The sequence below is a fragment of the Vicugna pacos genome, chromosome 18 (assembly GCF_048564905.1).
Source record: "Vicugna pacos chromosome 18, VicPac4, whole genome shotgun sequence".
Classification (NCBI taxonomy): domain Eukaryota; kingdom Metazoa; phylum Chordata; class Mammalia; order Artiodactyla; family Camelidae; genus Vicugna; species Vicugna pacos.
In genome coordinates, this window is record NC_133004.1 from 18,777,245 (window position 1) to 18,790,744 (window position 13,500).

The following is a 13,500-nucleotide window of genomic DNA, read 5'->3' on the forward strand; positions in this document are numbered from 1 at the left end:
CTCCAGGGCATGGGTACAGAATTTTAGTGCTCAACTCTGAGACTTTGTGGACATAGGGGCAGAACCCTGGGAGCTCTCCAAACTTTGAATGAGAGTTATCAGGCCTGTGCAGGGCCGAGCAGTCAGCCACCAACTCTGAAGTGTTGTGTGGAAACAGCCCTGACTTTGGCTCCGCAGTACTCCCGCTGGATCCATGTGGACACCTGTTAACCCGCTCTGCTCCAAAGGGCATACCCACAATTGGGGATCGGAGGCTTAAGACTCCCCTCCACATTATCTCCTGCACCCTCGGAAAAGATTGTGCTCCCTTTCCAGACAAGCAAATAGACACCTCCAGACTACCCCCATCTGGGGACAAACGCAGGTGTCTGGTGGGTTTGGGTGACTCAGAAACCTGTGTGAGCTCCCCAGCCCACAGGAGCGAGAACAGAGGGTACCATAGAGAGCTAGATCTCAGCCTAGGCGGGAGCACGGAGATGGTGGGGAAAGGAGGATGAGGGCCGCCTCTGGGCGGGATCCCTCCAGGGACCCCTCTCTCTTCAGATCACCTTTCATAGCCTGCACTTCCTGGCTCAGCGCCAGCCAATGAGCATGGCGCTGACGGGCGTGCCCCCTTGCACCCCTGGCATAAAGGTTCGCGTGCTACCGGGCCTGAACACTTCTGATCCTGACCCAGACTCACAAAAAAAAAACCCATCATGGTGCTGTCTTCCAAGGATAAGGCCAACATCAAGACCGCCTTTGGTAAGATTGGCGGCCACGCTGCTGATTATGGCGCGGAGGCCCTGGAGAGGTGAGCACCCACCTGCCCCGCTGGGACTCAGGGCTGGACCACCCGTCGTGTCCTTGTTCCTCCTAAGCCCGGCTCTCTCACCTCTTCTTCCCACAGAATGTTCCTGGGCTTCCCCACCACCAAGACCTACTTCCCCCACTTTGACCTGAGCCACGGCTCCGCCCAGGTCAAGGCCCATGGCAAGAAGGTGGGCGATGCGCTGACCAAGGCTGCGGACCACCTGGACGACCTGCCCAGTGCCCTGTCGGCTCTGAGTGATCTGCATGCCCACAAGCTGCGTGTGGACCCAGTCAACTTCAAGGTGAGCTTGTGGGTCGGCTGGGAGAGATCTGGGGTGGAAGGCACAGCGTCCCCACTAGCAGGCTAGTAGGGCAGAGAATGCAGTGTGGTTGCAGAGGTAGAGCGTGCCCCACGCCCCCTGACACCCCTTCTCTCTGCAGCTCCTGAGCCACTGCCTGCTGGTGACCGTGGCGGCCCACCACCCTGGCGATTTCACCCCCGCGGTCCATGCCTCCCTGGACAAGTTCCTGGCCAACGTGAGCACCGTGCTGACCTCCAAATACCGTTAAGCTGGAGTCTTGGCGGTCCCTCCCCTTGCCCGGGGCCCTCCTGTGTTCTGGGCACCCTCACTTCCTGAACTTTGAATAAAGTCTGAGTGGGCTGCAGCCTCTGTAGCCTCATTCTCTGTGTCTGTGAACCGGGCTGGGGTTGGGGGTGGTTTTCAACAGCAAAGAATGGGAGGGCGGAAGAGAGAGGGGAGCTAAGGCTGATGTTTCCCATAATCTGCTTGCTGAACTCATCTCCTGTCCTGGGAGATGCAGACTCCCAGGGTTCTCCACAAGGTGGGGAGTCCTCAAATGGCCACCCTTTTTTGAAACCTCTGACTGATTCCCCTTAAACATGCAATCTAGATCAAAATAAAAGAAAGCAAAACAAACAAACAGCAAAAATAGGCTGGTTTGGGTGCAGATGCAGGTGCAGGTGGACAATCTTTGTGAGATTTCACTGCCTTCCTCCCAGAGGGAAGGTGGGTTGGAACAGGGGTCACAGCCCCAGGCATCCTTCCTGGAACTGTCTGCTGTGTGTATGTTGGCGGTGAAGTCAGGGGAGAAGAGCAGCTCTGAGCTGGCTGAAGCCTTTCGCAGAGTTCCTGGCTCCAGTGCAGGAGGCACATTAAGAGCTCACTGTGTGCCCAGCCCTGCCGTCCCCAGCTCATGGCCTATCCCACCCCATTCTCTGCCCAAGGCTCTCGGGGTGTCCCAGCAGTTCTGCTTTGGTGCCCAAAGCAACCTTCAGAAAGGTCCCTGTCACACACGCTGCTGCCCTGCACTCCACTCTGGAACCTTGCACACCCCACACACTCTGCAGCCCTTAGGGACTCCATCAGTGCCTCCAGCCCAGCCGCCACATCCAGGGCAACCCTATGCGGCCACTGCTCACCTCTTTCCTTCTGGCCGGGGGCCTCTCTGAACAGCCGGGGACTTATTCCCCACTCCCCACCATGCACTCTTTCTCTGTCCCACAGCCCAATTCACTTTTATTGAAATGTAGAAAAACACTTATGATATAAATTAAAATCCACCCATGTTTTCACACATGCACATCTTTTTTGTGTTATTCAAACTAGAGAGAGAGAGAGAGAGAGAGAGAGAGAGAGAGAGAGAGAGAGAGAGAGAGAGAGACCCTCTGTCCTGTCCCCTGACCCCTGCAGAAAGAGCTGTGGTTAAAAGTTTGGGAGTTTGGGACTGAGACCATCAGCTCTTATCCTGTGCTGAGAGGGACACAGTGCCTCTACAACTGTGCTTTTATTTTGTCAAAAATATCCTTATATCTTGGGTATTTTTCTTCAATCTGCCCTTCCCACTGAACTCTACATCTCTTTGGCCAGTTTATTCAGCTCTCCTCCTTTCATAGATTAATTGATCATTTTACTATTTCTACTCATTTTCTGTTCAAATCCTTGGTCAATTCTTCCCATAAGTCATTTGTCTTTTCCTCATATATATGTGGGAGGTCTTCTCATATTACAAGTATAAGACATTGGCTGAGGAATGTTCAAGTCTTGTCTTAAAAGGGCTTAGGGGCCAGGGAACGGGATTAGGATGCAAGAGGGTTTGTCCCAGGCCTGGGAGTGGGGCTCTGGTGTCCCTAAGCCCCCAGTGTCTGATCCTGTTGTTCTTCAGAACCACGATGAGCCTGAGGCTGCAGATGGAATCAGGAAAAGGATGGAGGGCAGGAAGGAAAAATGGAAGGAGCTGGGGGGAGGGCCCATTGGGAACAAAATGAGAAGAGTGGAGACAGGTGCGGGGGTGGGGTGTAGGTAGCAGAAGGGGTCATTGCTAAGGCTTTTCTGAGCTGCTTTCCTCTTTGTCCAAGTCAGTTTGACCATCACTTCCTCCTGGACACACTGGGCAATTCCTGAGTGAAGGTCTTGGGAGAGGGGAGGTGGGCAGAAGGGTAGGCTGACAGATGCCCAAGCCACCCACTCCCCAAAGCAAAGTCTTTCTCCAAGCTCCCAGGAAAAACAAACTGATGACTTCTTGCTCCCTTTTCTCTTCACCAAAGTCTGACATTTTACTTCATTCCTCCCCCCTCCCCCCATCAACTATCCCAGGGACAATCACTTGTCCACTAACCCTGAAAGATATCCTTGAATGCCTCATTCACTCCTGCCATGCCTCCTCAGGGCTTTTAACAAGGTATGTGACCAAACCATCTCCTAATGATCTGTCTGTATCCCTAACTAGACTGAAAGCTCAGGTCTTGCTTAGCCAGTTGCTTTATTTATCAGTTCAACCTTGTGTCAGTCAATCTTGTGTCGGGTGCAATTTGGGGGACTGGGGTGCCACTGAACCAGGACCATTTGCCAAAAGGGGGAGAAAGACCATCACACAGGGGTTCTGAATAGGAGATACTGGCCTCTGTGAGTCTCCGACCTGGGGCTGCAGCGACAACCACCCTGGAAGAAGGAACTTGAACCTGGAGAACTCCAGGTTCAAGAAGGAACTCCACCTCAGCCCTGCAAATTCTATACCTTGGTATCTGTTCCTTCCATGACTGGCACTCAGTGACACCCAAAGAGCATTCATGGAAAGAAAGGGAACTGGAAGAACCAAGGCTGAAAGGGAGCAGGAGGGATTCGGGGAGGGATTTGTTTGTTGAGTAAAGGGGAGCGGTGCGCGCAAGTTCTATGTGCAATTTGTCTCTGCCCTGGAGTAGTCGCACTCAATCGCCCATTCATTCACCGACTCTACTCAAGTTAAAAATGTCCAGCTTTGCCAAGCCCCAAGCCTACGTCCAGGATGGGTGGCACGGACTGATTTGCTCCCTTCTGTCCTCAGGAGAGCGCAGCCTGGTGCTAGGGAGCTCAGGGACTCTAAAGGGTGAGAGGGAGGGTATCCATCCCGCTCCACAAACCAGCCCCCGCTGTGGGTAGGGGATATCACTTCCGGGGCAGTTGGACGTAGAGGGTAGGAAGCTGCCGTTGGGCAGGAGGGAGAAACAACCCTGCCAGGTCCTTGGGAGTCTAAGCTGGGAGCCAAGTACTCGCGGCCCGGCCTGGCGCAGACTGTGCGCCGCGCGCCCCCTGCCGTCCGGTCCCAGTCGCGCATCCCGGCCCCCGCCAGCCAATGAGCACCGCGCGGACGGGCGTGCCCCTTGTGCCCCTGACATAAAGCCTTGAGCACTGTCGGCCCTGCACGCTTCTGGTCCTGACCCAGACTCACAAAAAACCTCATCATGGTGCTGTCTTCCAAGGATAAGGCCAACATCAAGACCGCCTTTGGTAAGATTGGCGGCCACGCTGCTGATTATGGCGCGGAGGCCCTGGAGAGGTGAGCACCCACCTGCCCCGCTGGGACTCAGGGCTGGACCACCCGTCGTGTCCTTGTTCCTCCTAAGCCCGGCTCTCTCACCTCTTCTTCCCACAGAATGTTCCTGGGCTTCCCCACCACCAAGACCTACTTCCCCCACTTTGACCTGAGCCACGGCTCCGCCCAGGTCAAGGCCCATGGCAAGAAGGTGGGCGATGCGCTGACCAAGGCTGCGGACCACCTGGACGACCTGCCCAGTGCCCTGTCGGCTCTGAGTGATCTGCATGCCCACAAGCTGCGTGTGGACCCAGTCAACTTCAAGGTGAGCTTGTGGGTCGGCTGGGAGAGATCTGGGGTGGAAGGCACAGCGTCCCCGCTAGCAGGCTAGTAGGGCAGAGAATGCAGTGTGGTTGCAGAGGTAGAGCGTGCCCCACGCCCCCTGACACCCCTTCTCTCTGCAGCTCCTGAGCCACTGCCTGCTGGTGACCGTGGCGGCCCACCACCCTGGCGATTTCACCCCCGCGGTCCATGCCTCCCTGGACAAGTTCCTGGCCAACGTGAGCACCGTGCTGACCTCCAAATACCGTTAAGCTGGAGTCTTGGCGGTCCCTCCCCTTGCCCGGGGCCCTCCTGTGTTCTGGGCACCCTCACTTCCTGAACTTTGAATAAAGTCTGAGTGGGCTGCAGCCTCTGTAGCCTCATTCTCTGTGTCTGTGAACCGGGCTGGGGTTGGGGGTGGTTTTCAACAGCAAAGAATGGGAGGGCGGAAGAGAGAGGGGAGCTAAGGCTGATGTTTCCCATAATCTGCTTGCTGAACTCATCTCCTGTCCTGGGAGATGCAGACTCCCAGGGTTCTCCACAAGGTGGGGAGTCCTCAAATGGCCACCCTTTTTTGAAACCTCTGACTGATCCCCCTTAAACATGCAATCTAGATCAAAATAAAAGAAAGCAAAACAAACAAACAGCAAAAATAGGCTGGTTTGGGTGCAGATGCAGGTGCAGGTGGACAATCTTTGTGAGATTTCACTGCCTTCCTCCCAGAGGGAAGGTGGGTTGGAACAGGGGTCACAGCCCCAGGCATCCTTCCTGGAACTGTCTGCTGTGTGTATGTTGGCGGTGAAGTCAGGGGAGAAGAGCAGCTCTGAGCTGGCTGAAGCCTTTCGCAGAGTTCCTGGCTCCAGTGCAGGAGGCACATTGAGAGCTCACTGGACTTCCGGGCAAGATGGCGGAGTAGAAGGACGCTTGTAAGTCACCCTCTCCCACAAATACACCAAGACCCACATCTACAGACCCACTCAGCCAACCAGAGCACCTGCGGAACTCCAACAGATCATCGCCCTCTTCAAAAGATAAAGACGCCAAAAATCTGGTAGGAGAAAAGGCAAAAAGAAAGAACAAAAGGCAAAGCAGCGCGGGACGGGTCCCGCGTGGAGGGAGCGGCAAAGGAGGACTGGCGCTTGCTCGCTGGGTCTCCCCTCTCCAATTGAGAGGCCAGCGGGACGGAGGGGGAGCCTCCAAGGCTCGGATCTGTACAGAGCAGCCCTTGTCTGACAGAACTAAGTTAAACGGGCACAGAGCGTCCCCCCGACACCCAGCCTGAGACGCGGGCCGACAGCAGCGGGCAGGGCCAAGCTGCACAAGCCGGGCGGAGGACGGGGGCGGCTGCACGGAGGCAGCTCCAGGGGACTGCAAGGGGCTGGGCGCCGGGGCTGTGGGTGTACAGGACGGAACAACCTGGGCCCTCCATAAAACAGCAAGGTTGATGTGCTCTCGGGGGAAGGGTGCATACCCCCATCTCTGAAAACCCATGGAAACTTCTCAGGGGAAGAGGGGCGGGGCCCAGGCAGAGCCGCCATATTCTCCGGCGCTGAGCACCCAGGCGGGGGCAGAGGCGAAACCTGCGTCCGCACGGAAGGGCTTAGCAGCCTCAAGGGCCAGACTGAGATGGGCCTACAGCCCTGGGCAGATAGGATCCTTCCATTCTGGTCCCCCAGAGAACTTGCTCCACAAAGACAAACAAGCAGCTGGGTCTTGGCTCGGAGCAGGGAGGAGGCTGCCCCTCGGTCTTCCCCGAGCCCACCCGCGGAGCGCGACCAGGGCGTTGCGCCGAACGGGGCGGAGCGCGGCCAGGGCAGAGCGCCGGCGCAGAGCGCGCAGCCGCACAGAGCAGCGGAGCTACCAGCGGCGCAGGCAGGGGGAGAGCGGCCCCCCGCCTGTCGGGCAGGAACACAACCCCTGACCGAGGTGCTGGGAAGGGGCACGACCCGCCCTCCTGCCTGGCCAGTCTGCAACATCTGACTGCGGCATCCGGAGGGGCAGTGACCCGCAGCAGAGGAGAGCTGCATCTGACCCCCGTGTTAGGAGGAGGCGCGATCTGCTTGCCGACAGGTGCTGGGAGCAGCACAGAAGAGGGCGCCAACGGAGGGCCTATGAAAACAAGCTGAGCTTCCAAAACAGGACGAAGACAGAAGGACTTCACATTAAAAGCACACAGACTCCAGGAGAACACCGACAACCCCCCTTTTTTTTTTTTTTTTGGTTTTTGTTTTGCTTTGTTTTGTTTTTTTGTTTTCTGTTTTTGTTTTTGTTTTGTTTTGTTTTAATCTGTTTTTACCTGTTCTATTTTCAATTACTCTTTTAATTTTTACTTCTTAATTCATTTCTATTTCTCTTGGGTTTTGATGTCCTGTTATTGATTAGACACAGGCTTCAAACACATATATTCATCTCCCCACCCCCCCCTTTTTTTTTTAAAGGTTTTAAAAGTACGTCTCCACCCGATTAATACTCTGCTTCAACCCGCTCTTCTATTATTCATTATACATTGTTTTCAAACCCTCTTTCTCCCTTCTTTTAAAAATCTTTCTCTCTCTCTCTTATTCTTTTCTCTTTTTTTCTTTTTTCTTTTTTCTTTGTTTTTCCTAAGTTCTATTCCTAAATAGGCATTAGATAGATAAAATCCTTAAGATCCAAAATAGACAACTGATACTCCATAAACCACAGTGCCAGAGAGGTATGAGCAAGATGAAGAAGCAGAGAAACCTTTCCCAATTAAAAGAACAAGAGGAATCCCCTGAAAGAAATCTCAATGAAATAGACATCGATAGCCTACTAGATCAAGATTTCAAAAAAGGAGTGATCAAATTGCTGAAGGAATTAAAAGAGATAATGCTTAGAGAAATAAAATATGTCAAAAATGAAATTGAAGCTATAAAGAAGAGCCAAGCAAAATGGGAAAACTCAATGACAGAGATGAGGAATGATCTAACAGCTGTGCAAAGCCGACTAGTTAATGCAGAGGAACGAATTAGTGATCTAGAAGACAGGGCAACAGAAAGCACCCATTCAGAAGAACTACAAGATAAGCAAATAAAAAATAATGATAATAGCATAAGGGACCTATGGGATAATATAAAGCATCCCAATCTTTGCATAATAGGGGTCCCAGAAGGGGAAGAAGGATCAAAGGGAATTGAAAAGGTTTTTGAAGAAATCATGACTGAAAACTTCCCAAACTTAAAGAAGGAATCAGATATACAAGTACAGGAAGCTCAGAGGGTCCCAAACAGGAAGAACCCAACTAGACCCACACCAAGACATATCATAATCAAGATGGCCAGAGTCAAGGATAAAGAAATGATTCTAAAGGCAGCAAGAGAAAAGCAAAGAGTGAACTACAAGGGAACCCCCATAAGGCTCTCAGCTGATTTCTCTACACAAACACTACAGGCCAGAAGGGAGTGGCAAGATATATTCAAAGCCCTGAATGAAAAAAAGATGCAGCCTAGGATACTTTATCCAGCAAGGCTATCCTTTAGGATAGAAGGAGAAATAAAGAGTTTCACAGACAAAAAAAAGCTGCAGGAGTTTAGCAACACTAAACCCATGCTAAAAGAAATATTGAAAGGGCTATTCTAAATAGAAAAGCAGCAGGATGCTACAGAAATGAGAAACGTACAACTGGAAAGGTGATAACTCATGAATTACAAATAAAGAAAACACGAAATTATAAAAGAAGACATACAAATCACTGAGAGTGGGAGAAGGAGGCAGGGAAATATAGAATTTTTTTTCTTTCTTTTTTAAATTTTTTTAACAGTAGGATGGGTTTGAGATCATATTATTATCAGTTTATTAAAAACGGGTATAGGTTAATAGATTTACAAAAAAGGGTAACCACAAGTCAAAAATTTACAAGGGAGTCACAAAAATTAAATAAAATCCATGATAATACAAAGGAAAATTACCAAACCACAAAAGGAAGAAGAAAGGAACAAAGAGGATATACCAATTCAACTGCAAAGATAAGTTCAAAATGGCAATAAACACACATCTATCATTAATTACTGTAAATGTTAATGGACTAAATGCTCCAGTCAAAAGACATAGAGTGGCAGAGTGGATAATAAAGCAAGAACCTTCAATATGCTGCATACAAGAGACCCACTTTAGGGAGAAGGACACATATAGATTGAGAGTGAAAGGATGGAAAAGGATATTCCATGCAAATGGATAAGCCAAAAAAGCAGGTGTTGCAGTACTGATTTCAGACAAAATAGACTTTAAAACAAAGGCCATAAAGAAAGATAAAGAAGGACATTTTATAATGATTAAAGGAGTGATACAAGATGAAGATATTACACTCGTTAATATATATGCACCCAATATAGGAGCACATAAGTACATGCAAGAATTACTAACAGAGATAAAGGGGGATATTGATGGGAATACAATCATAGTTGGAGATTTTAACACTGCATTAACATCAATAGACAGATCTTCCAGACAGAAAATAAACAAGGCAACAGAGAAATTAAATACTACAATAGAAAAACTAGATTTGGTGGATATTTTCAGAGCTTTACACCCCCAAAAAATAGAATATACATTCTTTTCAAGTGCACATGGAACATTTTCCAGGATCGATCATGTACTTGGACACAAAAGAAACCTCAACAAATTTAAGAAGATAGAAATTATCTCAAGCATCTTTACTGACCACAATGCCATGAAACGGGAAATCAACAACAGAGAAACAAAGGAGAAAAAAAGAAAAGCATGGAGATTAAACAATATGTTATTGAAAAAACAATGGATCAATGAGGAAATCAAAGCTGAAATTAAAAAATACCTTGAGACAAATGATAATGAAAGCACAACCACTCAAAACCTATGGGACACAGCAAAGGCAGTGCTAAGAGGGAAGTTTATAGCGATACAGGCCTTTCTCAAAAAAGAAGAACAATCTCAAATAAACAAGTTAACCCACCACCTAAATCAATTAGAAAAAGAAGAACAAAAAGCCTCAAAAAGCAGCAGAAGGAAGGAAATAATAAAGATCAGAGAGGAATTAAATACAATAGAGATTAACAAGACCATAGAAAAAATCAACCAAACCAAAAGTTGGTTTTTTGAAAAAGTAAATAAAATCAACAAACCTCTGGCCAAACTCACAAAGAAGAAAAAAGAGAGAGCACAAATTAGCAAAATAAGAAAGGAAAATGGAGAAATTACAACAAACAAAATAGAAATACAGAATATCATACGAGAATATTATGAAAAACTATATGGAACCAAACTGGATAACCTAGAGGAGATGGACAAGTTTCTGGAAACATACTGTCCACCAAAACTGAATCAAGAAGAAACTGAACACTTCAACAATCCGATCACTAGAAAGGAAATAGAAATAGCAATTAAAAACCTCCCTACAAATAAAAGTCCAGGACCGGACGGCTTCACCGGGGAATTCTACCAAACATACAAAGAAGAACTCATACCAGTCCTTCTCAAACTCTTCCAGACGATTGAAAAGGAGGGAATACTCCCAAACTCATTCTATGAAGCCACCATCACCCTGATACCAAAAGGGCCAGGCAAAGACACTACAAAAAAAGAGAATTATAGGCCAATATCAGTGATGAACATAGACACCAAAATCCTCACCAAAATTTTAGCAAATAGAATCCAACAACACATAAAAAAGATTATACATCATGACCAAGTGGGGTTCATCCCAGGGACACAAGGCTGGTTCAACATACGCAAATCAATCAATGTAATACATCACATCAACAAGAGAAAGGACAAAAACCACATGATCATCTCAATCGATGCAGAAAAAGCATTTGATAAAATTCAACACCCATTTATGATAAAAACTCTCGCCAAAGTGGGTATAGAGGGAACATATCTCAACATAATAAAAGCTATATATGACAAACCTATAGCCAGCATAGTTCTCAACGGTGAAAAACTCAAAATCTGGGACAAGACAAGGATGCCCACTATCACCACTCCTATTCAATATAGTCCTGGAAGTCCTAGCCACAGCAATCAGGCAAGAGAAAGAAATAAAAGGGATCCAAATTGGAAAAGAAGAGGTAAAAGTGTCATTATATGCTGACGACATGTTACTATATATAGAAAACCCTAAAAGGTCCACAAAAAAGCTACTAGAGCTGATCGAAGAATTCAGCAAGGTAGCAGGTTACAAAATTAATGTTCAAAAATCAGTTGCCTTTCTTTACACTAACGATAAATCAACAGAGAAAGAAAGTAAAGAAACAATCCCCTTTAAAATAGCACCCAAAGTAATAAAATATCTGGGAATAAATCTAACCAAGGAGGCGAAAGAATTATACACAGAAAACTATAAACCATTGATGAAGGAAATTAAAGAAGACTTTAAAAAATGGAAAGATATTCCATGCTCTTGGATTGGAAGAATCAATATTGTTAAAATGGTCACACTGCCCAAGGCAATCTACAGATTTAATGCAATCCCTATCCAATTACCCAGGACATATTTCACAGAACTAGAACAAATCATAATATAATTTATATGGAACCATCAAAGACCTAGAATTGCTAAAGCATTACTGAAGAGAAAGAAAGAGGCTGGAGGAATAACTCTCCCAGACTTCAGACAATACCATAGAGCTACAGTCATCAAGACAGCATGGTATTGGTACCAAAACAGACATATAGACCAATGGAACAGAATAGAGAGCCCAGAAATGAACCCACAAACTTTTGGTCAACTCATCTTCGACAAAGGAGGCAAGAATATACAATGGAATAAAGACAGTCTCTTCAGCAAATGGTGTTGGGAAAACTGGACAGCAGCATGTAAAACAATGAAGCTAGAACACACCCTTACACCATATACAAAAATCAACTCAAAATGGATTAAAGACTTAAACATAAGACAAGATACAATAAACCTCCTAGAGGAAAACATAGGCAAAACATTATCTGACATACATTTCAAAAATTTTCTCCTAGAAGAAATAAAAGCATGAATAAACAAATTGGACCTAATGAAACTTACAAGCTTCTGCAGAGCTAAGGAAACCAGAAATAAAACAAGAAGAAAACCTACGGAATGGGAGAAAATTTTTGCAAGTGAAACTGACAAAGGCTTGATCTCCAAAATATATAAGCAGCTCATACGACTCAATAAGAAAAAAATAAACAACCCAATCCAAAAATGGGCAGAAGACCTAAACAAGCAATTCTCCAAGGAAGACAAACAAATGATCAAAAAACACATGAAAAAATGTTCAATATCACTAATTATCAGAGAAATGCAAATCAAAACTACAATGAGGTATCACCTCACACCAGTCAGAATGGCCGTCATTCAAAAATCCAAAAATGACAAATGCTGGAGAGGCTGTGGAGAAAGGGGAACCCTCCTACACTGCTGGTGGGAATGCAGTTTGGTGCAGCCACTATGGAAAACAGTGTGGCGATTCCTCAAAAGACTAGGAATAGACTTACCATATGACCCAGGAATCCCACTCCTGGGCTTGTACCCAGAAGGAGCCCTACTTCAGGATGACACCTGCACCCCAATGTTCATAGCAGCACTATTTACAATAGCCAAAACATGGAAACAACCTAAATGTCCATCAACAGGTGACTGGATAAAGAGGAGGTGGTATATTTATAGAATGGAATACTACTCAGCCATAAAAACCGACAACATAATGCCATTTCAGAAACATGGATGCTCCTAGAGAATGTCATTCTAAGTGAAGTAAGCCAGAAAAAGAAAGAAAAATACCATATGAGATCGCTCATATGTGGAATCTAAAAAACAAAAACAAACAAACAAACAAAAACTAAGCATAAATACAGGACAGAAATAGACTCATGGACAGAGAATACAGACTTGTGGTTACCGGGGCGGGGGTAGAGGGTGGGAAGGGATAGACTGGGATTTCAAAATTGTAGAACAGATAAACAAGATTACACTGTATAGCACAGGGAAATATACACAAAATGTTATGATAAATCACAGAGAAAAAAAATGTATGCAAATGCCTTTGTTTTACCATACACATCAAGCCAAGAAACTCCTCAAAAAAAAAAAAAAAGAGCTCACTGTGTGCCCAGCCCTGCCGTCCCCAGCTCATGGCCTATCCCACCCCATTCTCTGCCCAAGGCTCTCGGGGTGTCCCAGCAGTTCTGCTTTGGTGCCCAAAGCAACCTTCAGAAAGGTCCCTGTCACACACGCTGCTGCCCTGCACTCCACTCTGGAACCTTGCACACCCCACACACTCTGCAGCCCTTAGGGACTCCATCAGTGCCTCCAGCCCAGCCGCCACATCCAGGGCAACCCTATGCGGCCACTGCTCACCTCTTTCCTTCTGGCCGGGGGCCTCTCTGAACAGCCGGGGACTTATTCCCCACTCCCCACCATGCACTCTTTCTCTGTCCCACAGCCCAATTCACTTTTATTGAAATGTAGAAAAACACTTATGATATAAATTAAAATCCACCCATGTTTTCACACATGCACATCTTTTTTGTGTTATTCAAACTAGAGAGAGAGAGAGAGAGAGAGAGAGAGAGAGAGGGAGGGAGAGACCCTCTGTCCTGTCCCCT

General features: G+C 47.3%; 2 protein-coding genes across 2 annotated transcripts; both read left to right on the plus strand.

The window, feature by feature from the left end:
- Positions 1–675: 675 nt before the first annotated feature.
- LOC140686921 (hemoglobin subunit alpha) lies at positions 676–1,458 on the plus strand. Its single transcript, XM_072942060.1, has 3 exons — positions 676–793; positions 890–1,094; positions 1,234–1,458. Exons 1-3 carry the CDS (start codon positions 699–701, stop codon positions 1,360–1,362), a joined length of 429 nt encoding a protein of 142 aa, XP_072798161.1. The 5' UTR covers positions 676–698; the 3' UTR covers positions 1,363–1,458.
- A 3,003-nt stretch (positions 1,459–4,461) lies between these two features.
- LOC102542614 (hemoglobin subunit alpha) lies at positions 4,462–5,291 on the plus strand. Its single transcript, XM_006219939.4, has 3 exons — positions 4,462–4,626; positions 4,723–4,927; positions 5,067–5,291. The coding sequence occupies exons 1-3, from the start codon at positions 4,532–4,534 to the stop codon at positions 5,193–5,195; spliced, it is 429 nt and encodes a 142-aa protein (XP_006220001.3). The 5' UTR covers positions 4,462–4,531; the 3' UTR covers positions 5,196–5,291.
- The last annotated feature ends 8,209 nt before the right edge of the window (positions 5,292–13,500 follow it).